Raw genomic sequence first — 26,022 nt, 5'->3', positions numbered from 1 at the left:
TTAAATGCAGGCTCCTATCTTTGTCACCCACTGAGCCCATTTTTTGGAAAAGACAGAGAGGACTTTGGTCTTTGGCTCTAATGATCACATCCTGTCTACAGATCAGACAGGGACCTGTCCCCACATCCAGCTTCAAATCAGACTGGCTGAGACCCTCCTGTGCACCTGCCATCTGACCAACACTTTCACATCCATCCTAGAATCTCACTGTTCTAAAGAGACTTCAGAAGTTTGGGGAGGGAGAAAAATGCACAGGAATGAGAGATCTGGGCTACTGTCTAAATACATGAGGTTTTGCCTTTAATTAACAGTTAAGTTTTTGCTATTGATTTTTAAATTAAACATGATCTGTGCATCAATTTCTTGAAATTTACTGGGACTGGGTTCATGTCCTGCTACAGGATATTCACAATCATTTTTGGAAAACTTCAGTGTGTGCTTGAAAATAACACATCAGATGCAGGATTCTATATGTGCTGTTTGTTGTTCTGTGGTTTGTGGCTTGCTTCCTTGTATGTTTTGTAATTTGGAATTGAGAGCTCGTGTTAGCAAGGCTTTTATCTGTGAGTAGCCCATGTGGCCTTTACTGTGGGAATGTCTCTCCAGAGAGGCTTGCCTTTGCTATTGCCACCTGCTCTGTGGGTGTAAACCACCCCGTGTTTGCTTTTTATATTAATTTCCAGACCTAGGAGTTCTGGGACCGTGTGGGCAAGGCAAATTCAAACCTCAAATTTTGTGTGAGGGAACGCCTAGAGTTAGAATTTCTCAAGAGAGACTCGATTTTTATTTTTCCAACAGAGCCAAAAATGAGCCAACTTCTTTGACAACTTCTTCTGCTTTTTTGCAAAAGGATTATTTCTTTTCCGTTTGCTCTTTCACTGAGGATATCGGTCCAGCTTCATTCAGGTGTCTTAGTTCCAAAACTCTCTTGGCAGGGGCCCAAGGCCTTGTCTCCCATCCCAACATAGATGTAAAATCCAAGCTCCTCCGTTGCCAAGATCAGCAAAGGTCAACAACCTTTCCACTCTTGTCCCCAAGCCACCCACAGATCCCCCTGAAGGATGGGCAGCTGCTTGTCACCCCGATTTTGGCTTCCTCTTTGTTTGTTTTTAGTCCCTGGGGATTTCTTTACTCTCTTGGAAGCTCAGTGGTGTGTTTAAAACAATGTTCTAGTTTCTTTAGTGTCTCCAGTACTGTGCAGCAGTTGGCTCTTAAAAAGCTTCCATCCATCATACCCAAGATCCGGCTTCCATTCTTCTGCTTCTGAGTGACCCTGGGAAGTCCCTTGCTCCATCTCCTCACCTATCTGATGGGGTTCATCATCCCCCAGCCACCTACTTTATAACCTCACTCAGATGAAAGGCATAACGTTAGCAGGCAGGGGCTGTATATCCCAATGGTTTTAGCAGCTACGCACCTAAGTCCCCAGTGGTCCTTCCAGAATGTCTGGTGATCAGTCATCTCAGAGCTGAGGGGCACCTGGGGGCAAAGGCTCTTCAGCAAAGGGACCGATTTCTCCAGCAGCACCTGGGAGGTAGTTGTGCGTGCTCAGTCCCTAAGTTGTGTCCAACTCTTTTCAACATTATTGACTATAGTCCACTGCTCTTGTGTCCATGAGAATTCCCAGGCAAGAACACTGGAGTGAATTGTCGTTTCCTCCTCCAGGAGATCTTCCCCAACCTGCATCACGAATCGAACTTGCATCTCCTGCATTGCAGGCGGATTTTTAACCTGCTGGAGCCACTGGGAAAGCCTGAGAAGGAACTCACTCCACGTCTCAAACCTCTGGGTGAAAATTCCTCCTGGCTCCTCTGCCTGATTCACATCCAAGGTGTCCCACACCACACTCCCATCCCTCCCAGGCTGACTCCTTCGCCGGCCCCCCAGCCTGTGATGACAACACCCACTCCTTTACCTGCACCAGATACCCAGGAGTTATTTCAGAGGGTCCCTCTCACAATGCTCAAAAGTGAAGTCATGTCCGACTCTTTGCGATCCCACGGACTGTTGCCTACCAGGCTCCTCTGTCCATGGGATTTTCCAGACAAGAGTACTGGAGTGGGTTGCTATTTCCTTCTCCAGGGGATCTTCCCAATCCAGGGGTTGAACCCGGGTCTCTCACATAGTAGGCAGATGCTTTACTGTCTGAGCCACCAGGGAAGTCCACACTCAAAGCCAATCACCAACTCCTCAATATTCTAAATCTCTGTGCCCACTTCTTGACACCCCCTCTCACTGCCTGGGCCACGTCCAGGCCTCATTAGGGCTCACGCAGTGATTTCAAGTCCTGGCCTCTGTCCCTCCTCTGACTCTCAAAGGCTCAGAGCGCATGGATGCCCAGAGGCCGGACCCCCTGCTCATTTCTGCTCCCTTCTGGGCTCTGCCCTATGGGCGAGCTGTCCCTGCTTGGCCTCTCCCAGCGGAGACCTTTTGAAGTGTGAGCCCTCAGAGGACAGCGGCCTGAACAAAGAGGGTGCAGACAGGCTTGGGCTCCGGCTTGGGGGGTGCTCGGCATTGAGATGCTGCCACTCTGACCCCCCTTCACCTCAGGTACAGCGTAACAAGGACAGAAAAAGCAGCATACTTTCAGCTTCTGTGAGACGACAATAAATCTGCAAAGCTGTTATTCTCACTGCATCTCAACCCCTCCGCCTTACCTGGCTCCTAAGCTGCACCCCATGGCTGACCTTCACTCCTGGTGACGCCTAGGAATAGGGTGGGGTTAGGGGAGGGGGCTGGTTGGGCACCGCCTGGTGGATGAGGCACCAGCTTGGTGGGATGCCAGGGTGCTGACTCACCTCAGGCAGGGCACGCTGGACTCCCTGAGCCCAGCTATGTGGTCTTGCCCAAGCTTTGGCACAAACCCTCCCATCCTCCTTAAGAAGCTGCCAAGGTCACACTCATTTATCCGCAGCTAACAGGTGGACTGGGCTGCTGAGAGAAGGCCCCCAGGACTCGTGACAAGGGGCAGTCGAGGTGCTAAGCCCTGAACATGATGCTTGCAACGAGATGCTAGCCCCTCACGAGGGCAGCCCCCATGGGCTCAACCCCAGAAACGGGTGGGGTGGGGAAGCCCCCCTCCACTGTGCCACCTGGGGGCCAAGAAATTTCTTCCATCCTTGGCCCTCCTCTGTGATGCTGGCTCATCACCCTGGGCACTGGGGAGGGTGGGCAGGGCGCGAGGGGGCAAGGGAGAGAGCTCACAGAGGCCTGACAGGCAGCCGGTGTGCTGACTACTCAGGTTATTGCTGTTTAAGTACCGAATGGGGGTTTTTGGAGGACAGAACCCTGAACTGGGCGAGATGACAAAGTGGGAACGGGTCCCGGAGGAGGCTAGCCCTGACTCGACCCAGGGTCCCATCTCCCCCCACCTTCCCACCCCCCTGCCCGACTTCCATTTCTAGACCATTCTCGGACAGAAACACACTCCTGTTGGACCTCGGCCAGCTGGACGAGTGGCACTGGGGCCCCATGTCGACTGCTCAGCCACTCTCAAGCCTCACTGACGGTGCAAACAAGGGAAGAGGACCGAGCTGGGTGACAGTTAAGAGGAAAAGGCGTCAGGCATGGACTCTGGGGATGAAGACCCAGCCCGCCTTGAGGGACGGGAGGGCCAAGACCTCAGGCCAGGGCAGGGATGGGGGCTCAGGCAGGGCGCGCTCCCTGGGTAGAGTGTGTGTGTGTGTGTGTGGCGCAGGAACACACTTGGACACAACCCTGGGTAGAGTGTGTGTGTCTCGGGGGAACACTTGTGTGTGTTAGGGGGCACGTGTGTATGTCAGGGGGTACACATGTGTGTGTGTGTGGCCGGGAGGGTGGGGGACATTTGGGACACAATTCTGAGGGCAGTGGGCTTCCTGAAGACTCTCAGCAGGGCTGTCAGCCCCCTGAGGTGAGGTGCCAGGAGGGCACAGCAGATCACGGAGGTTTTGTCAGAGGAGCTGGAGTCAGGACAGGTGGGGTGGGGGTTCAGGGTAGGGACACCTTGGAGAGGCCAGCCTTGGGGCTTACACAATAAGGGGGTGGGGGCAGTGGGGAAGGGGAGGGCTGGAAGGCAACACCTGTTTCAGGCCTGACAAATGAATGGCTACGGATGGACGGAGGTGCCGCTCACAGCAGACCTGTGAGGGCTCCGGTGTCTGCAGGGGGTTGATGCTTTCGGACCCCTGTGGGCATCCGACACGGTCCTCAGTCCACTCTTCTCATTAGAGAAGGTGCACAAACACCCAGGAAACAGGTTTCTCTGAACTGAAGCAGCTTCTTGTTAACACGGGTTGTTATCAGCAAGGGAAGTACATGAGTGTGGGCAAGCTCTGGGAGATGGTGAAGGACAGGGAAGCCTGGTGTGCTGCAGTCCATGGGGTCACAGACTCGGGTACAACTTAGTGACTGAACCACCACCACCGCTGGCAAGGGTATAGCCCATGCCCCCCACCCTAGCCTGCTCCCTCCAGGGCTCTGTGGTGACCTGCTGGCTAGGGATCCAGCCCCTGGGGGATACCCTCTCTGCAGGTGCTGAGGACTTAGGGAGTAGGCAGTGGTGGGACCCTCACCCTCCCTACGTGCCCACAGACCAGGTAGTCTCCAGGTTCCAAGATGTGGCACACACGCCGCTTTACCTGTGTAAGGGGGACTCTCTTCAAGTTTAGCTTACTTACAAGGTGGAGGCGGGGTAGGAGAGGGGGAGCTTGTAAATGGGCTGGAGCACTGGCCCACCACTGCTGAGGGCCAGGGGCCCCCTCTCCTCGCTGCAATGGGGGAGGCACGGCCTGAGCTTTCTCGATCACAGTCCCAGCCAGAAGAAATGAGACAGACCAGGGGCTAGAGCTTAGCTTCGGAATGTGACAATTTATTTGGGGGGGCCAAAGAGGCTTTCCGCGCCCCCTTCCTGGCATTGATACGATACTGAAGAGCAGCAGAACGAAACATACAAGACGAAAGTAGCACAGACCCCCTCCCCCGGCCCAGAAACCACCGATTCCAGAACAGAACCGGAACCCACAGCCAACACAAGGCGCTTCTCCACCCGCGACCCCTGGGAGAGGGGCAGGTGGCCTGGAGACCCAGCCCCACGCTGGGGTGGCGCCCTCTACCCCACGTCTCCCGCTCACCCTACTAGTTTCCTGTCTTGAACCACTGGAGGCAAAGTTTAGCCAGCTGGGAGCTGGATGGTTGAACCACAGACAAAGGCAACAACACTTCATTTTTAAAATGAGAGAAAAAAGAGATAGCACCCCTCCCCAAATATAGAGCTATATATGTATATTTTATATATATAGAATTCATTCGTGCACAATTCATTAAATGAGCTTTTCAAAAATTAAAAAAAAAATTATAAGATACATTTCTTTAGGCTTTTGCATTTTTAAATTAAAACCAACAAGAAGTCTCCATCTCTACTCCACCCAATAGCAAGGGGAGGACCCAGAACCCTTGGTTCCTTCTACTGTGTCCTCTTGCAAGGGGTCCCTCATTAGACTACCAGCCCCCCTTTGCCTAGCTGAAGCTCTGCATACAACAGGCACTCACCCACTGCTGGCGTGGGGTGCTGACTCCTTCAAGGCGGGATGGGGTGACCCCACAGGCCTGGGAGATGGGTACCTCAGTCTCCACCCAGCCTGCCTCCCCATCTTGGTGTCTTGGCAACTATCAATAAGACAGGGCCAGGATGGGGGACACCCTCCCTCTCTCCTGGAGTGGTAGCCCCTAATTCTGGGCTTTCTCAATCTGAGAGGAGATGCAGACAGAAGGAAAAAAAAAAAAAAAAACACCTTTAAACACTTTCCTTTTTTTTTTCCAAAAGTGATTCCTTAAACCATACAAGCCCCCAAGAGGCTGCCTTGGGCTAGTGCATGCGAGCCTGAAAGTGGAACTGAGCAGGCGGGTCCCACTGTCCGGCATGGGCCAAGTGCAAAAAAAAAAAAAAAAAACAGAAAAGAAAAAAACCTCCCAAAACACAAAACCAACCACCACCAACAAAACCCCTAAAGACACAAAAGGCAGTGTGTCCACTTGGGTCCACCCAGAGGCTAGAAAGGCTGGTGGTGGCCCAGCTCCCCGAGCCAACAGCTTCCTCCTTTGGGCTGACCTCTCACCCAGGACTGGCTGGCTCAGGGGAAGCCCCTGGCTTTGTGGTAGCTCCAAGGCCCTGGTCCCCACCTTTCAAAGGTTGTCCCCGAAAGGCCAGAGCAGCTGGGCTCTTCATTCAAATGAAGCAGCTTTGCCTCTCAGAGGCCCAGTTTCTTGGCCTTGGAAGTGGGGTGACCCCTCCCACTCTGCCTGCCTCACTGGGCTCTGCTGGAGCCCATTTTGATCCTGACCCCTTTGCAGGGTGAGAATGAAAAGCAGCTGTGGGAGAGTAGTGGCCCCAGTGCCAGCAACCTCCACCACCACCTAATCCTCAGCAGCTGCCTGGACACCAACAGGTGAAAAGGCCATGCTTTAGGAAAAGGCCAGGCTGCCCGATACACCCATTTCACAGACGGGCAAACTAAGTATCTGGGAGGGGAATAAGAAAGAGACGGGTTCCAAGTTCCTACCTCAAACCAGACACCAGACCTCATCTGTTTCCTATGACATGGGGGTGACGAGAAGGTGGCATCAAGGGGAGATGACCCCAACCAATATTGAACAAGGAAGAAGACCGGGTCTTGAGGGGTCTCTCACATACAAAAAATAAAGCCAACCAAACTGCAACTTCTGCTTGGTAATTAGGCAAACGGAAAAGCAGCAGCAGGGGAAGGAGGGCCCATGGGAGGCTGGTCTGTGCAAGTGTGGTGGGGGCTGCTGGGCCCGGCTCAGAGCCACCCTGGGAGAGAGGTAAGGAGGGCTCCGCTTGCTCTTGACCTCGTGCCCATTTGGGCCCCCAGGGGAGCTGCCTGCCTAGGAGACAGCCATGCGCATGCGTGCCTCTGCTGGGGCAGGGCTGCACAGCTGGGGGTCAAGGGCAGCGACTCGCCTGTGGAAAGAGATGACAGGGTGGGCACACCCTCTCCCTAGGGTTACCCCCAACCCACCATGATCACCACCGAAGGCTCTCCCAGAGTTCACAGCTCCTGTCTTCCTGACACCTGCAGCAACCCCTACCAGGCCAGGGAAGCTTGGGGGTGTCACGGTCATTGGAGCAATGGGGAGGGAGATGCCCCATGGGGTGGCGGTAGAGGAACCAGATGGACCAACAGACTGGCAAAGGAATGAAGAGGGGCAAGGAACCCCACTGTACCCACTCAACCAGCCTTCCTGGAAAGTCACCAGCGCTGGGAACTCCTGCTGACATCTACCTCCCCCAGTCTCAGGCCTGTCTGCTTGGCCCCTGCAGCTTCTGGCAAGTTCCTTTGGGAACAGGGATCATCCTTCCGTCTGAGCTGGGACAAGAGTGGAACCTGGGCCGAGCACAGGAGGGAGGCATTACCTTGCCTCAGGCCAAGGAAGGGGGGCTGTCGCCGTGCCCAGGGTGGGGGCGCCCTCCCAACTGGGCCCAGGCCTCTGTCCACGTTCCTAACATTGCCGCCTCAGCTGTGCAATCGCTGCGTTACTAGTTTTTCTTTAAATATCTTTCTCCCCACCCTCCCCAACCCCATAGGAATCCCACAATATTTTTTTCTATTTCTTTTCCCCCCTCTTTTTTTTTTCTTTTTTTTCTGTTTTTTGCAAAACTAATTCTTTCACTTTCCTGTCATAAAATCACCTCTGAAAACACAACTTCTTTACAAAAAAGGTCACGAATGACACGGACTCTCAGGAAAACACATTTCTATGGTCTCTGGAAACCCCTGTAACTGGCACCCAGGTGGACACGCACCTGGGGTGGGGGTCGATGGGTGGAGGGAATCCCCTCTAAGGACAGAGGAGAAATACCAGCCCTTATTTGGGGCGAAGCCAATTGGCACTTGGACGGCCACGGAGCCAACAGAAGGGCGGGGTGGGGAGGGTCAGGAGCTCCAGACACCCAAACCCTGTGGCCACCCTCGTTCTATCAGTGTTTCGGGGAGGGTCAGGGGACCCTGCCACAATCTCTGGCAGGGAGAGTAGGAAGACAGAGTCCTCCCCATGCTTAGGACCAAGGCGTTTGTTACCCTCCCGGAATTCCCTTTCTGCGTCCTCCTTCTGACATCACGGGTTCTAAGCTGACACACCAGGAAGCCACCTTGAGCCCCAGTAAGGACTCCCACTCGTGCCAAACAGCCCAGGCAGTGCCCCAGGGCTGGCCAGCGGGGTTGCGTTCCCTGTGCCCCAGACCCCGGGTCCTGCACATGCCCGCCCTCCTGAAGGACACTGGGCCCCCTCGTCTATCCCCTGCTTTTGCCAGTCTGCCCTCCCAGCACCCGACCTAAAACCGGGGTTTTGGTCTCTGCCACTGGCATGGACAACTCATGTTCCCAGGCCGCAACAGCACACGAAGCTGCCTAGAGCAGTGGAGGCCTCCTGCTGCTTGGAGAAGGCTGGGCTGTGACAAAGCCTGGGCGATCACAAGCAAGAGAGAAGGGGCGGAGAGGGGAGAAGCCGGAGACCCTAAGAACGGTGTCCAGGCTTCCTCCTCCCCGCAAACAGCCAGGAGGAAGCAGCAGCTTGGGACGGGGGTCTGTCTCCCCTCGGCCTCAGTCCCCATCATGCCAGGGCCGACCACCCCAAAGAGAAGGGCGGGGGTCGGGCGCCCCGCCCCTGCACACGCGCACCGGGAAGCTCGGCCTCCGCAGCAAACTCCTCGGACCTGGATCAGGTCCCAGGCCCGGCTGATGGCCAGGGAGGGTCCGGGGCCCCACGCAGGTACGGATACACGCGGAAGCGCCTGGGGCGGCAGGCGCATGCGCAGCCGGAAGTCCGCGCCGCAGGTTCTTGTAGCACCTTTGGTTGAAACTGAGGGACCTTTAGATGCCGGGAGGCCATGGCAGGCGAGGTTGGTGCCAGCCCCTCCCACCTTCAAGAGAGAAATTAGGAAAGAGATGGGTGGGTGGGGCCCGCTTGGGTGGTCCAAGCGTGGGCCCAGCTCCTGCAGCCCTCGCAGGGGAGGGGGTAAGGGGAGGAGAGGGCCACGGCCGCCTTCATCTCCACCTCTGTCCTGGCTTCCCCACCCCTGCCCCTCCTTCCCGGGTTATCTGGAGGAAGGAAAGGGACGGTGCCCATGCTGGGATGGGGGTCCCCTAAGGAGCCCCGCAGCTGCCGGGGGTTAGCACCGAGAAATCAGATGCTGTGCGCGAGAGCTGGAAGCAAGCTAGGGAGAGACAAGGCGGGATGTGGGGAGGGCAGCTGAACCCCAGGTTCTGGAACTCCCCAGGAGCCACCCAGCAGGCCCTACTGTGCGTGGGCAGGGAAGGTGCTAAGAGATAAGAGGGAGGACTTCCCGGTGCCCTCGCCCCCACCCCAGCCCCACCCCGTTCCAGGCCTGTCCCTCCCACTGGGTTTCTGGGGGTCTCCAACTGCCCAGCCCCATCCCGGGGTCAACACCGAGCCTTTTGAAACAAGCAAAGCACAGGCGGGGTTGTCCGAGGGCGGGGAGTGCGGGGGGCGGGAGCAAGAGTAGGACTTTGGGCAGGAGGGCGCCCCCCAGCAACCCCTCCTTGGTGGAGCCCCCCCTTACTTGCTCGCCCCGCTGCTGCCACCCCCCGCTGCGGCGCCTGCTACTCCAGCAGCCACCTTCTCGAAATCCTCTGGGTTGCAGAATTCCTTGATAGTGACCGTGAGGAGGTTGCTGGTGACGTCGGTGACGACCACGTTGGAGCAGGGTGACATCTCAGGGCGCCAGTCCCCCGCCTCGGGCTCGGAGGCGGCGCCGGCCGGCTCAGGGGCGGCGGGAAGGGCCTGGCTGGCAGCTGCAGGGACCTCGGGAGGCGCCCGCTTGCTGGTGGCCGCCGCCTCGGGCGGGAGGGACAGGTCAAGCACCTCGGGCTCCCGCCAGTCGGGGACCGACGGGCTCGTGGTCTCCGGCAGCAGCTTGGGGGGCGCGTCCTCCGGCTCAGAGGAGTGCGGGGCGGGCGAGGGGCAGCCGGAGGAGCTGGAGCTGCGGGCGTCGTAAGGGGCACTGGGGGGCGCCAGGAGCAGCCCCTGGCCGGGGGAGGCGGTAATGTCGGTCTTGCCGGCAGGCGGGGGCTGCAGAGGGCCGGGCGGGGGCTTGTTGTATAGCGCGAACGTGCCGAACTTCATGTGGCGGACCTGCGTACGCAGGACGCTCTCGCTGAACTTCTTGCTCTTGCCGATGACGCGGTTCCGGGACGGGACTTTGGGGCGGGCCAGAGCTCCAGTCCCCTGCCCGGCGCCGCCGGCGCCCGGGCCCTTGTCGATCACCTTCAGGTTCAGGATAATGCGGTTCCGCTTTGGCTCCCGCGGCTTGACCTTGCGATTGATGATGCGCACCGTCTCGGAGAAGGGGGAGATGGGCGGGCGAAGGCCGGGGCTGCCCCCTTGGGGGTCTGGGCGGGGCAGGGGGCGGCGGGACATGCGGTGGCAGCGGCGGATGTCCTTCTTGAGCCGGTGCACCGCAGCGCTGGAATGCAGCTTGGGTGAGGAGGCGCTGGCACTCGGCTTGACCGAGAAATGCACGTCGCTGATGCGGAGGGCCTCGGCCTGGGCCCGTGCCTGCGAGACAGAGGGCGGCAGGTGGCTGAGGGCTCGGGCTGCCCGCTGACCTCTGGACATCCCCTGCCTCGGTCACCCACGAGTACTGGCTCAAGAAACCATCCTGAGCCTGAGCGATAAAAAGAAACAGGTTCAGACAGGTGATGCAAAGTGCAGAAGGCTGGGGAGCAAGGCAGACTCTCATCCAGGCCCAACTTGCAAGGCTTGACTTTCCCAGCTTGGCTGTGGGCCAGAGGGACAGACTAGTCACTGGCTGTCCTTGCTGACACACAGAAGTGGAACTGCCAGGATGTTGCATGCAAAGAAGGCCCGGACCACTTCAGCCCTGGGAAGATCCCGGCCCAGCCTGGCACTCCTCCATGGACTAATTCTTGGTGACCGAAAGCAAAGGGTGATCTCTCCCTGCTCCACCCCGTGCCCCAGCCCAATGGATCTATCTGTAGATGCCCTGAGCTCTTTCTCTGCCTCTGAACAAACTGCACCTCCAGCTCAGTCTCGCCTCCTCAACTCTAGGGGAAGACCTCTGGCCCCTCCTCTTCGCTCCCAGCCCGTGGCACTTCCCCTTCTGGGTCTGATTCATCAGTCTGCCCAGGGTCTGGCTCGGGGCCTGGGTCTGAACAAACTGGTGCCAATGGATTTCAAAGCCAGCACCTAAAACCTCCTTGGCACCGGTTTGGTGGGGATGGGCTAAGAGGTGGGATGGACCTCACCACAGTCTGTGCCAAGATGGCCTGGGGGCAGGATGGCTGGGCAGAAGTCTGTTTGGAGCAAGCGATATTTACTGTACCAGGCTCCTGAGCCCAGCTGCACACAGTCCCTGGTGTGAAATGTGTAAAGCCCCAGGACTCTGCAGCAGCTCACCTGCTACCTCAGGGAAGGTGCGGGATGTGTGTGGCAGGGCCCTCAGAGACCCCAGGTCCAGGGCAAGAGACTCACAAGGTTAGGTAAGCCATCCTCCGGGGGCAAGTCCTTCCCTCACTAAGAAAGTGCTAATGAGTCACCTGCCAGCTGCTTGGGGCAACATCTGCAACTATACACAGCTTCTACGTCCAGGGGGCAGCACTCCAAGGAAAAGACAGGTAACAGGCAATTAGGGTACAGGGTGATTCAAAGCAAGGAAGAAAGTACAGGTTCCAGAGCAGCACAGATTAGGTCCCTGTCTTACAGGATGAAGCATCAGTAAGAAAACGAACAAAAAACACCCTTGACTTTCCTGAGCTATGCCCCAAGCGTCTGTGGAGGCCCAGGTGGCCTGCTGAAGGGGTACTGCTAAGACCAATGGTGGAGGCAGAGAGAGCCCAGGGAACTGAAAGCCATGGCTGCACAGAGGATAGAGGTGGATGACCAGTCTGGGTTCTGTAGGGATACCCTGGCTCCTGGTCGGGGAGATTGTTAGGCAGTGACTGTCTCCAGCCAAGAGAGCTGGGGTGGCTGAGAGGAAGGGCACATTCCCACGGGTCAGTCTCTGGGCTCCCCAAGAGTGTGATCTGTGGTTAGGGGTTTCTCCACCACCCATCCCCATGGTGCTGGATGCTTAACCAGAACCCCAGAGGTAGCCTGGTAGACAAGACTAGAGTGTATTTGACCACAAGCCCCAGAAGAGGTTATTTGTGGACTTAAATGCTGAATAAGTGAGGATGTCATTTAGAACGTGGGAGAGGCACATGTCCTCCAAGTTCTGTCTCAAGTCTCCTGGGGTGGCTTAGTTAACAATCCCTCCAGCCACCAGGTGGCAGCATATGTGGGCCTGACCTCCCTGTGCCAGGGCTGCCAGCTCCTCCAGCTCAGAGCCAGTGGAGCCAGGGGCTGGTTCCCTTGTACCCCTTCCCAGACAAAGGCAGGGGAAAGCCAGCCTTCCTCGGCATGGCAGTAAGGGCTTTTTGCAGCTTCATCCCCAAGGGAGCTTAGGGGATTCCCCATTCTTTCCAATACCCCGGGGGTTAGCCTTTATTCCCTCTGAACGCTGCTGGGGCTCCAGGACCTCTGCAACTACGGTTCTGCCGGAGTCCAGCAGTGATGCATGGTCCCTGGGGACTGGTGAAGGGTGTAGGCAAGGCAAACGTCAAATCCAGGATGAAACCCCGGCTTGGTGGGACTCCTGGGACCATGAGATAGTATATGTTACCTGCTTAGCAAAACGCCTGGCACACAGCAATCACTCGAGAAATGCTAGACTTATCTATCCAAGGGGTGGTGCTTTTGAGAGTAACCTTTTTCTAATGTATGGCTTCCAACCTTTCTACAAAAAATTTTACTTTGTAATTTCTAAATGTTTTTTCAAAGGGGGTTAGTTTACACTCCTCCTCCTCTCCCCTCCTCAGGTTGAGAATTCTTTGAAGGTGAGACCTGGGTCAGCCTGTGAATTAAAAATAGTAACCACAGCCAATGCATTTATTGCACTCTGACTGGGTGACATGCACAGCTCCCAGGGCTTGGCATGTACTACATCTAGATAATGTGGAAGATAAAGCCCTGGACTCTACCACTCCCTCTCTGTGATCACAAGCAAGTTATTTAACCTCTCTGGTCTCAAGTTTTTCTATGTATAAAATGGGGATTATGCAACCTACCTCATGGGCTCCTGTTCTCTTCAGAGTAGCTCCCCCGCAGAAAGTGAGTGCTACCTGAGTGTGATTTGTTTACTATACACACTGCCTCTTGGGTTCAGACCAAGCTGATCTCCATCACCCCTTGCAAATCTCTCTCTCATGCTGAGTATCTATTTCATCTCATCTCCAAATCAAGGTCCTCTCATCTGCCTCTCTGTCCCCTGCCCCACCAACTCTGCAGCTTCATAGCTTCCCATGTGTGTCCATCTTTTCTCCTTAACCTGGTGTGTACTCCCTGAGGAACAGGGTTAAAAAAAGGAGACATGATAAAGCTAGGAAGCTGGGTGATGGGAGCTCAGGTAAAATCACCTCCCTTCCCTGGGCCTTGATTTTCTCATCTGCAAAAGAGAGATACCATTCCCTACTTCGTAGCGGGGTTTTGAGCAATCGAGAGGAGATAATCCATAGGGCTCAACACTATGAGGCCCACAGCCAGAACTACAGTTATTTTAAAAAGAAAAGCATTCTGAATCAATGCTCATGGCCATTACCTGCTTCCCCGCTAGAGGGCACTCCAGCTGCACTGTGAGAGGCTGTCACACAGCCCATGGGCCTCCAGCCTTCTGCCCCATCCCTCCCGAAAAGAAACATCAAGGGTTAAGATTGCTCCACGGATCTCCTAAGATGTGTGTAATTTAGAGACAAGGGTCACAGAAGGATGTAATTCTGGAAACCATTATTTCTTTCACTTCTGCTTTAAGTCAGAGGCAAACTTTATACACATGTCTCACAGTCCTTTTGAGGGAAGTGGGGGGCTGGAGAGTCCACCAACTGGGCTTTGAGCCTTTCGGACAGATTGGAGATTCTGAGGCCCTGCCACTCTGCACAGCCTTTTTTTCTGCAGAGTCCGTCTGCCCTGCCCATGCCAACTGCCACAAAGTCACAGGGTGTCAGGGTGCGACGGGGCCTTGAGAAAACAGCAGGGAGACAGTGCTTGCCCACGGAGACCGCCTGCAGCCTTGCCTGCCACCTTGGGTCATCTCGACTTCCCTTTCCCAGACTCTGTTCTTTCTCATTAAAAAATAAATAAACACCAAAAACCTCTAAGATGGCTTCCTCTAGAGCTAGGTCTCCCTCCCTTGCCAAGGCCACTGTGCCATGCTTTTACTCTCTCCCCCTCCATCCTCATTAGAACCTCCAGACACAGCCAGAAGTGGGGATAACTGAAAACCAGTGGCCCAGCCTGGGTGATAAAACTCAAAGTGAAGTGACTTAAGGTCAAATTTAAGTTCAATCCTCCTGTCGGAAGGTAAGGCATGCAGAATAAATCCTGAGAGAGGCAAGCTGGAGACAGGGAAGCAGCCTCCCACCCCAAAAGCCTCTCCCTGTTCTGCACCATGAGGGAGATCACGTTCACTCCTGCTCTGGACATGAATTCCAGGTAGAGCCCCACCAGCTCAAGGCTGGGGGAGAGCAGAGCTCTCACGTGCAGAGGCCACCTCCCTGCCACCCCCGCAGGTGGACGGCCCCCACCTGCCTCATCCACCCTCTTCCTGCTGGCCTCCCCAGACCCTGGTTTTGTGAGCAAGGATCATCCTCCCTCCTCGTCCCCATTCCCAGGCCCCTCTTGCTGAGAAGCTGGAGCTGGCCAGGGCCGCCTGCCAGGGGCTCGTCGGGGGTTCACAACCACCCCCTGCCCAGCAGGGGCCCCCTCTCGAAAGGCCCGCCCGCAAGGGCGGCCGCGGATCTGTCCCTCCCCTGCAGGCCCCGTGTTGCGCCCGGGCTAGGGGCCCGAGAGGGGGCTGTTGGGGCTGGGCCAGGTTACCTTCAGGAGGAAAGTTTTGGGTTTGGGTCCCCTCTTCTTGGGCCCATACAGCTCACGCTCCCGCTCCCTGCGGCCGAGAAACACCCGAGGTTAAAAACGAGCCCCTTCCCGGGCCCCACTCCGCGCTGCCCTCTCCGGCCCTCCCGCTTCCCCGCGCGGCGCCCCAGCCGAGCCTCGGCCCCGCCGCCCCTGCCAGCTTCCCAAACTCACTTCTGTTCGAAGGCTGCAATGAGCCGCGAGTCCAGGATGTTCTCTTCGGGCTCCCAAGTGCTGTACCTGCCCAGTTACACATGCACAAAATAAAAAACAAAACCAGAGAGGCAGAGGCACATGCGAGGGAGCAAATGTGCGCACCCCCCAAGGTAGAAAAAAAAAAAAAAAGGCCCCGATGTCTGCTGCCTCCCTTCCCCCCTCGCTCCTGGATCCCGTGACACTCACTTGATGGCCCACCCCTTCCATTTCACCAGGTACTCGATGCGTCCCTGAAAAAGAGAAGGAAAAAAAGGGGAGAGTGGGGGTGGGGAAGATGCGGGGACGCGAGGAGGCGACGGCGCGGGGGTGGGCGAGAGAGCCCAGGTTAGCGGGACCGCTTCGCCTAGCTGGCCCACAGACTCGGGCCTCCGCTGCGGGGCGAGGCGTCCCGCCCTGGGAGGCGGCTCACCTTTCGGATCCGCCGTTTGATGATAGATTCGGCCGCGAAGACCCGCTCGCCCACTGCAGACAGCTCCATCTTGCTCAGCGGCACCCACAGCCCATAATACTCCCTGCTCCCGCGGCCGGTGCTGCACCGCTCGCGCACGCGCCGCAGCGCTCAGGCTCGGCGGGCGGGCGCGCGGCAGGGCGCGCGCTCGCGTTCCAGCTGCGGGCCGTCACGTGACCCTCCGGGCTGGTGCGCCGTTGCCAGGACCTCCTCCTCCCCCGGGGCGGTTGCTAGGGAAAGTGAGCGCACGCGGGACCGGGGCGCGCGCTGGCTCTTAAAGGGGCCTAGCCTGGCTCGGGGAGCCGCGGCCCCGAAGCCCGGGAAGGAGATGCTTGGCCTGCGGGAAGCCTGGTTGTGGACAGTGCAATCTTACAAACACTTTCTCATTCTCCCCTCCATCTTCCTGGCCCCCGACCGCTGACTACCTCTCCCTCTTAACCCTCCCTTACAAGTCACTCCTGGGCCCTGGGCGGTGAAGGTGGGTGGAATTTCTACAGCCGCTGCTCAGCTTCCCAGCAGAAGTTTGCAAACAGTTAAATATGATACAGCAGAAATGCATTTGCTGTTGCCTTGCCAGGCCCTGCGGGAATTTCTTTAAAACACTGCTCCCCCCGCCCTTATCCATTATTTATGTATTCGTGGGAGTGTGGTTTTGTAACCAGTTCAGATGAATTAAAACAAAAACGCCACCGCAGGAAAGGGTGGGGGGAGGCGGTGAATGGGGCCGAGGAAGGTCGGGGTGATCCCTTGGATTTGTTTTCGGCCGGGGTCTTGGGCGGGCACCTGCCTTCACCGGGAGGGAGGTCGGGTGAAGACGCAGCGGAGCAAGATGTGGCGGTGGTTGGGGATGGGGGGGCGGTCCAGGGAGCAGAGGCCGTGGGGTGACTACAGGCTTCCTACATACCAGATTGGGCCCGAAGCGGGTCATCCTTGGGTCACTCGGCAAAAGCCGCCCTCGCGGTCAGGTCTGTCTGTTTTCTGATTCCCAGGCCCCTGGCCGCGTCATCCTTCTGCCGCCTACAGTTCCTCTAATGCTTCCGCCATTGCTAACGGGGAGACCACAGCCCAGCTTCCTATTTGGGGAGGGAAAGGGAGACTTCGGCTGTCCTGGAAAGGGCACAAAGTACCCCTGCCACACAAACCGCGCCATTTCTTTTTATTTTGAATTTAAACTTTATTTTTTAAAAAGAACACCAACAGCCCTGTTCTTTGCAAATTTTTTTTTTAAGTAAGAAAAGAAAAGCAACTGTCTATCGTTAACCTCTTCACGGATCTTCTTCGAGCCTCTGTCCTATGCCTAATAAACACACGTACCTATGCTCCTTTGTATGTTATATATATATGTAGTAAATGGCAACCCACTCCAGTATTCTTGCCTGGAGAATCCCATGGACAGAGGTGCTTGGTAGGCTACAGTCCACGGGGTCACAAAGAGTCCGACACGACTGAGTGACTTCACTTTCACTTTCATAGATGTGTGTTTAAATATTTTCTTTTCAGCAGAATGGGATCACATTGTTCACACTAGCTGGAATCCACTTTTCTCCCTAAATGATATAAAGTGGACCTTTTTTGGTGTCACTGAGTACAAATTTCCCAGTCGTTTGTCTGTGGCGGAGAGACGGAGGTGGAGAGGGCTGGGGATGTGGTTCCGATCAGGGCTGTCTCTTGCTTTCATTATTGATTTGTTGGAAAAGAAGATTTTTACATGTCCTGTGGTACAACCCCAATTCTTGTGGTTTCAAGTCAACTACATTAAAATTTCTCTTTCTCATCCCTACCAGCCTGCTAATTTGTCCAGTTATTACATTGGGCGAGATCCCCCTCCCCTCTTAAAGTCCACGTGCTCTTAAGAAATAGCTATTTGCTGTCCAGCCCAAAGTGGGCTTCTGTGTGAGTACAGAATTGCCCTCCTGGGGGTGGTGGAGGTGGTTGGACAGGTGAGCTATGTGGATATGAATGTGTGTGTGTTCTCAGGCTGCAAAACACAGACAGCTGGATGAAGACGGTAAGCATTAACCCATTTGTTGGTTCTTTCAGCAGCTCTTTTGAGGCCTTTTTCAGGCTTTGTGTTCAACTGTCAAAAACAAAGGTGCCCAGGCCTGAGGAGCTCTGAGGTAAGAAAGGGATCTGCTAGGCATGCTGGAATAAAGATGTATTCATTTCTTATGGCTGTTACAGCAATGATGTAACATTACAGGCCAGTGGTTTGAAATAACACAAATGTTTCATCTTACAGTTCTGGAGGTCAGAAAGCCCAGATCGGTGTCTTTGGGCTCTAGGGAGAGAATCCATTCCTTGCTTCTTCCAGCTTCTAGAAGCTACTGGCATTCCTTGGCTCACTCTAATATTTACTTTTGCCTTCCCTTGACTGACTGACCACCTCCTTCTAACAAGGACCTTTGTGATGACATTGGGCCCACCCAAATAATTGAAGACAATCTTCCCATCTTGACACATCTTACCTTAATTGTATCTGCTGAGTCCCTTTTACCATAGTTACATATTATGTAAAGAATATAAAGTATCATGTTCATAGGTTCTGGGGACATATTTGGTGGGTGGGGCCTTATTCAATTTACTACAAAAGGTATGTTTAAGATGCCCTGGGAGTCTAGATATATTAGTCAAGGTTCACCAGAGAAACAGAACCAATAGCATGTATATAGAGATACATAAGAAGACTTCCCTGGGGGCTCAGAAGGTAAAGTGTCTGCCTACATGGGGTCGCAAAGAGTCGGACACGACTGAGAGACTTCACACTCATTCAGAGATACATAAGAGGAGATTTCTTATAGGAATTGGCTTTATGATTATGGAAACCCAAGAAGTCTGCTGTCTGCAAACAGGAGAAACAGGAAAGCCAGTAGTGAAAGGCCTGAGAACCAGGGGGCTGCTGGGATAAGTCCCCAAGTCTGAGGGTCTGAGAATTAGGAACTAATGTCTGAGGGCAGGAGAAGATTGATGTCCCAGCTCAAAAAGAAAGGGAATTAGCCATTCCTCCATCTTTTGGTTTTATTTGGTTCCTCCATGGATACTGTTATCACTTTGCCAGCAAAGGTTCATATAATCAAAGCTGTGGTTTTCCCGGTAGTCATGTATGGATGTGAGAGTTGGACCATAAAAAAGGCTGAGCGCTGAAGAATTGATGCTTCTGAACTGTGGTATTGGAGAAGACTCTTGAGAGTCCCTTGGACTGCAAGGAGATCAAACCAGTCCATCCTAAAGGTAATCAACCCTGGATATTTATTGAAAGGCCCAAACTGAAGCTCCAATACTTTGGCCACCTGATGCAAAGAGCTGACTCACTGGGGAAGACCCTGATGGGAAGGATTGAGGGCAGGAGGAGAAGGGGATGACAGAGGATAAGATGGTTGGATGGCATCATGGACTCAATGGGCATGAGTTTGAGCAAACTCTGGGAGATAGTGAAGGACAGGGCAGCCTGGTGTGCTGCAGTTCATGCGTGGGATTGCACAGAGTCAGACACGACTGAGTTACTAAACAAGAACAACAGTGAATACCATGGTGCCCTTCTACATCGGTAAGAGTGGACTTCTTTACTTGGTGTACTGAATCTAATGCAGACAAGTAAATGATAATGTTTACCAGCTATTTGGGCATCCCATAGCCCAGGCAGGCTGACCTATAAAATGAAACATCTTGCTAGATAAGGGAGCATCCCACTGCCTGGAAGAAGGGAGGCTAGGAAGTCTCAGAGGTGGGGACATTTAATGTGGGACCTGAAAGATGAAGAGGCGTTGCCTGCTGGTGAAGAATGAGAAAGGCATCTCAGGTCAGTGGAGCAGGAGCTTCTGTGAGAGAAAGTCCTTCCCACCTCTTCCACAGTCTGACAGCTCAGTTCAGTTCATTTGTGTTGCTCAGTCGTGTCCGAGTCTTTGCGACCCCATGAATCGCATCACGCCAGGCCTTCCTGTCCATCACATCACGCCAGGCCTCCCTGTCCATCACTGACTCGCTGAGTCCACTCAAACCCATGTCCATTGAGTTGGTGATGCCATCCAACCATCTCATCCTCTGTCATCCCCTTCTCCTCCTGCCCTCAATCTTTCCCAGCATCAGGGTCTTTTCAAATGAGTCAGCTTCTTGCATGAGGTGGCCAAAGTATAGGAGTTTCAGCTTCAACATCAGTCCTTCCAATGAACACCCAGGACTGATCTCCTTTAGGATGGACTGATTGGATCTCCTTGCAGTCCAAGGAACTCTCAAGAGTCTTCTCCAACACCACAGTTCAAAAGCATCAATTCTATGGCGCTCAGCTTTCTTCACAGTCCAACTCTCACATCCATACATGACCACTGGAAAAACCATAGCCTTGACTTGGCAGACCTTTGCTGACAAAGTAATGTCTCTGCTTTTTAATATGCTGTCTAGGTTGGTCATAACTTTCCTTCCAAGGAGTAAGCGTCTTTTAATTTCATGGCTGCAGTCACCATCTGCAGTGATTTTGGAGCCCAGAAAAATAAAGACAGCCACTGTTTCCACTGTTTCCCCATCTATTTGCCATGAAGTGATGGGACTGGATGCCATGATCTTAGTTTTCCAAATGTTGAGCTTTAAGCCAACTTTTTCGCTCTCCTCTTTCACTTTCATCAAGAGGCCCTTTAGTTCTTCGCTTTCTGCCATAAGAGTGGTGTCATCTGCATATCTGAGGTGATTGATATTTCTCCCAGCAATTTTGATTCCAGCTTGTGCTTCCTCCAGCCCAGTGTTTCTCATGATGTACTCTGCATATAAGGTGTTCAATAAATATTTCTGGGACACGTGAGTGGGCCATTGAAGAGATTTTTGAGAGTAAGTTTGACGCTATAACATATGTGTGAATTCAGACCCAGCAAACACTCTCTGTTTGGACCCTTCCTTCCCCATGTTGGACTCAGGGAATGCAAAGATGGAAGAGGTGGGATTTATACCCTCCAGGAACTAAGATGCATGGAGGGATGAAGGTGTAAACAGATGTGATCTGTGCCAATTTTTAGTTGTCAACCACTCTGAGCTTCAGTTTTCTTCGTGCCTATCTTGTAGGGCTTCCCAGGTAGCTCAGTGGTAAAGAAGCCACCTACAGTGCAGGAGACACAGGAGACCTGGGTTCGATCCCTGGGTCAGGAAGATTCCCTGGAGGAAGAAACAGCACCCCACTCCAGTATTCTTGCCTAGAAAATCCCATGGACAGAGGAGCCTGGTGGGCTACAGTCCACGGGGTTGCAAAGAGTTGGACACGACTGAGCGACTGAAAACACACACTGATAAGTAAGCACATCCTGTAGTTTTATTATAAGGATAATGAGATAACACAAATATGGCACCTGGAACTCTGTTGGGCACATGACATGTGTGTGACAGTGGAGATTTAAATATGTATATGCTCCAGTCTGATTTCGGTGTTGACCATCTGGTGATGTCCAAGACTCTGGTGTAGAGTCTTCTCTTGCATTGTTGGAAGAGGGTGTTTGCTATGACCAGTGCGTTCTCTTGGCAGAATTCTATTAGCCTTTGCCCTGTTTCATTCCATATTCCAAGGCCAAATTTACCTGTTACCCCAGGTGTTTCTTGACTTCCTACTTTTGCATTCCAGTTCCCTATAATGAAAAGGACATCTTTTTTGGGTGTTAGTTCTAAAAGGTCTTGTAGGTCTTCATAGAACCATTCAACTTCAGCTTCTTCAGGATTACTGGTTGGGGCATAGACTTGGATTACAATGATATTGAATGGTTTGCCTTGGAAACGAACAGAGATCATTTTGTCGTTTTTGAGACTGGATCCAAGTACGGCATTTCAGACTCTTTTGTTGACCGTGATGGGTACTCCATCTCTTCTAAGAGATTCCTGCCCAGAGTAGTAGATATAATGGTCATCTGAGTTAAATTCACCCATTCCAGTCCATTTTAGTTCACTGATTCCCAGAATGTCGACGTTCACTCTTGCCATCTCCTGTTTGACTGCTTGCAATTTGCCTTGATTCATGGACCTAACATTCCAGGTTCCTGTGTAATATTGCTCTTTACAGCATCGGACCTTGCTTCTATCACCAGTCACATCCACAACTGGGTATTGTTTTTGCTATGGCTCCATCCCTTCATTCTTTCTGGAGTTATTTCTCCACTGATCTCCAGTAGCAATTTGGGCACCTACCGACCTGGGGAGTTCATCTTTCAGTATCCTATCATTTTGCCTTTTCATACTATTCATGGGGTGTTTTGGGGGGCTCCAGACTCACTGCAGATGGTGATTGCAGCCATGAAATTAAAAGACACTTACTCCTTGGAAGAAAAGTTATGACCAACCTAGATAGCATATTGAAAAGCAGAGACATTACTTTGCCAACAAAGGTCCATCTAGTTAAGGCTATGGTTTTTCCAGTGGTCATGTATGGATGTGAGAGTTGGACTGTGAAGAAGGCTGAGCACCGAAGAACTGATGCTTTTGAACTGTGGTGTTGGAGAAGACTCTTGAGAGTCCCTTGGACTGCAAGGAGATCCAACCAGTCCATTCTGAAGGAGATCAGCCCTGGGATTTTTTTGAAAGGAATGATGCTAAAGCTGAAACTCCAGTACTTTGGTCACCTCATGCGAAGACCTGACTCATTGGAAAAGACTCTGATGCTGGGAGGGATTAGGGGCAGGAAGAGAAGGGGACGACAGAGGACGAGATGGCTGGATGGCATCACTGACTCGATGGATGTGAGTCTGAGTGAACTCCGGGAGTTGGTGATGGACAGGGAGGCCTGGCGTGCTGCGATTCATGGGGTCGCAAAGAGTCAGACACGACTGAGTGACTGAACTGAACTGACTGACTGATGCTCCAGTCTGGCTCATAACTAGAGAAAGACACACACACACACACACACAATGGGTATACTTACAAGCCTTTCTTCCACTGAAACTCAGTTCTAGAAACTGAAACTGTATTGGTCAGAGGACACCAAACACTATGTATAGCATTCATCATGTTTCAAGGACTCTTCCAAGTGCTATACATATTATATTAACCTAATTTACTCCTCAAAATAATCCTATGAGGTGGATACCATTATTCTATTTCTCTGTTGGGAATACTGGGTCTCTATCCAAACAGGGGAGATGCTGAAGCTGAGATGAACAACGCATTAAGTTCTACATTAGTTAGATGCCACGCGTCTCCTCCCAGTACCAGGTGAGATCCATCATGTGATGTAATTTGACTTAACAAAACTCCGGACAAAGAAGCTGAAGATCTAAAGTCAGGTGTCAATACGAGTCGCAAAGAATGGAAGCACGTATATTGCCTTCTGAAATATTGTGCTGTGAAATTATGTGCCCCCTGAGAAAGGCTAACTATTTTTAGAAGGAGAGCAGTAGAGACTTTTGGAAATATGCCTGAATACAGTCATAATTGGGCAAGGGATACGGGGATCGCCAATTTTGGCAGAGGGATCCTTTGGAAAAGCAGCTCTGACCCAGTCATTCCTCCTTTTAAGACTTTTCAACACTGGAAGAAGCTAAAATATCAACAGGGAGGAACCCCTCTCAGTGGCTCATTGCTGTCTCTAGAAGTCAGGGAGAGCCCTTTCTCATGGCAAAGAGGCCCCTCCCGAGCGTTTTCACTTCCCTGCCCTCACCCTGCACAACCCCCTCCTTTGGTCTCACCAAACCACCTGCTGTCTTCTGAATGGTCTCTGCTTTTTCACACTTTCGTATCTTCAGTTCATCTGGGAAGCACCTACATATCTTTCGAAACACAGTCCTGATTTATCCTCCTGTATGAAACTGTCTCTGTTCCCCCAGGTAGAACTGGCTAGACGTCCTTGGCCCCATTTGAGTGCCTGCAGAGTTCTCAGAGCACAGAAGAGTTCTGTTTGGTCACTTGCTATCACTTCCCATAAAGCATGACCTCCCCGAGGGCCAAATTGCATACACCCCTCACTTCCCTGACACTGGGCAGCCAACCAACTCATGTTACCGAGTGCCACCCATGTACCCAGCACTGTTCTAGGTGCTGGAGGTTCGACAGAGAGAAGACAGATAGATCCCTGCCCTCCAGAAGATTGTTATGAAGGGAGCTGCAGACATGGAACACGCAAGACAAGGGCACGATTTTCAGGCCAGTGAAGCACCAGGCTGACTGAAGCCCAAGCTGGAATCCAGACTGCCGGGAGAAACGTTAATAACCTCAGATATCCACACGACACCACCCTAATGGCCGAAAGCAGAAGAGGAATTAAAGAGCCTCCTGATGAAGGTGAAAGAGGAGAGTGAAAAAGTTGTTTTAAAATTCAACATTCAAAACTAAGATCATGGCATCCAGTCCTACCACTTCATGGCAAATAGATGGGGAAACAATGGAAACAGTGACAGGCTTTATTTTCTTGGGCTCCAAAATCACTGCAGATGGTAACTGCTGCCATGAAATTAATAGACATTTGCTCCTTGGGAGAAAAGCTATGACAAATCTAGACAGCATATTAAAAAGCAGAGATCACTTTGCTGACAAAGGTCTGTATAGTCAAAGCTATGGTTTTTCCAGTACTCATGTACAGATGTGAGAGCTGGACCATAAAGAAGGTTGAGCGTCAGAGAACAGATGCTTTCAAACTGTGGTGCTGGAGAAGATTCTTGACAGTCCATTGGACAGCAAGGATATCAAATCAGTCAATCCTACAGGAAATCAACCCTAAATATTCATCAGAAGGACTGATGCTGAAGCTGCAGCTCCAATACTTTGGCCACCTGATGCAAAGAGCCGAGTCATTTGAAAAGACCCTGATGCTGGGAAATATTGAAGGCAGGAGGAGAACGGGATGACAGAGGATGAGGTGGTTGGATGGCATCACTGACTCGATGGACATGAGTTTGAGCAAGCTCCAGGAGATAGTGAAGGACAGGAGGGAAGCCTGGTGTGCTGCAGTCCGTGGGGTTGCAAAGTTGGACACAATTCAGTGACTCAACAACAAGAAGAGCAATGTAGGACTAAGATCATGTGGTAGGGAAGAACAAGTTAGGTGGATGGGGTGCTCAGCTAGGGTGCTTGGGGCAGGCCTTTTGAGGGGCTGGATCTGAGATGAGCCCTGCACAAGGAAAAGGAGGCAGCCTCATAGACCTGGGAGAAAAGTTTTCCAAGCAGAAGGAACAGCAGGTGCAAAGGCCCTGAGGCAGGGACAGGCTTGGTGTATCTGAGGGACTGAAGGAAGTCTGTGAGCCTGAAGTGGAGACTGAGGTCTTCCAGGAAGGCAGAGGCCCCATGTGCAGAGTCTTACAGGCCACAAAGGAGAGCTTGGGCATTGTTTTCATATCTGTAAGGAAACTCCAGGAGAGAGCTCATGGGGAGAAGAGATGGGTCATGGCCCAGCAAGGTCGAGCTGATGTAGAGGCAAAGCCTTGGGCAGTTGGAGAGGTTCTGAGCACTGAGCAGTGACTGCTTCTCCAATCAACCCCAGTCCAGCCTCCTGGATGTAAGTCCAGGAAGGCAGAGCGTGTGTTAGTCGCTCAGTCATGTCCAACTCTTTGCAATCCCTTGGAGCCTGTTAGGCTCCTCTGTCCATGGGATTCTCCAGGCACAAATATTGGAGTGGGGTGCCATTGCCTTCTCCAGGGCATCTTCCCGACCCAGGGATCAAACCCGGTCTCCTATATTGCAGGCAGATTCTTTACCATCTGAGCCACCAGGGAAGCCCAAGGAGGCAGTAGGCTGTGGTTAAAAAGGGAGAGCTGTGTTAAGACTCTCCAAGCTTGGGCACCCTCTAACAGAGAGACGAGCAAGGGTGAGAAGGCTATTACCCTGGTCTGCTGGTTAGTTAAGCCTCTCTGCAAAGATATCCCAAAGTAAAAGGATTTGTTTCTCTCTTCAACAGCTGTCTGGCTTGTTGATTGCTGGTGGTCCCCAGCAAGATCAGCAGGACTGAACAGAGGAGAGGTGGTCCAGGCTACGATAGGGTGAAGCTGACTCCTGAGCCAGGACAGAATCCATGGACGATTCCCGCTCCTGTGGGCCCCCTGGCCCTGGTGAACCCTCCTTCTTCTAGCGAATGCAAAACAGATGGGAAGAAATGCAAAGTTCCCAGCAGTTCCCTTTCCTCTCCCAGCAGAATGGAGCCAGCTCTGTGCAAACTTGCCCTCTTCCTGCTCTTCCTGTTTTGCTGGGAAACTTTTTTTCTTTTTTCAAATACTTTTCAGTTGTTTGGGAGGGGATGTTAATTTCTCCAAGTTCTTTTTCACTACAAGGGTGAGGGCAACCTGACAGGTGGTGCTGGGAGGATGCACCTGAGAGAAAGAGAAGCAAGAGGCGAGTGCTTCTTTGGGTTTCATCCTGAGAGTTCTGCCAAGTTGCTTGCCATTCCCAGACCCGCCCACCCCACCCCCCTGCAGTGGGCCAGTGAGAGA

General features: G+C 53.1%; 1 protein-coding gene across 1 annotated transcript; it reads right to left on the bottom strand.

Moving 5' to 3' along the window:
• Window positions 1–4,822: 4,822 nt before the first annotated feature.
• Window positions 4,823–15,779, bottom strand: CBX6 (chromobox 6). Its single transcript, XM_040233306.1, has 5 exons — window positions 15,608–15,779; window positions 15,385–15,428; window positions 15,157–15,222; window positions 14,947–15,013; window positions 4,823–10,572 (listed from the first exon to the last, which is right to left on the bottom strand). Exons 1-5 carry the CDS (start codon window positions 15,674–15,676, stop codon window positions 9,574–9,576), a joined length of 1,245 nt encoding a protein of 414 aa, XP_040089240.1. The 5' UTR covers window positions 15,677–15,779; the 3' UTR covers window positions 4,823–9,573.
• Between the last annotated feature and the right edge of the window lie 10,243 nt (window positions 15,780–26,022).

The sequence above is a fragment of the Oryx dammah genome, unplaced genomic scaffold (genome assembly GCF_014754425.2).
Source record: "Oryx dammah isolate SB20612 unplaced genomic scaffold, SCBI_Odam_1.1 HiC_scaffold_29, whole genome shotgun sequence".
Taxonomy (NCBI): domain Eukaryota; kingdom Metazoa; phylum Chordata; class Mammalia; order Artiodactyla; family Bovidae; genus Oryx; species Oryx dammah.
The sequence above is the reverse complement of the archived record's forward strand: the minus strand, read 5'-3'. Positions and strand labels throughout refer to the sequence as shown.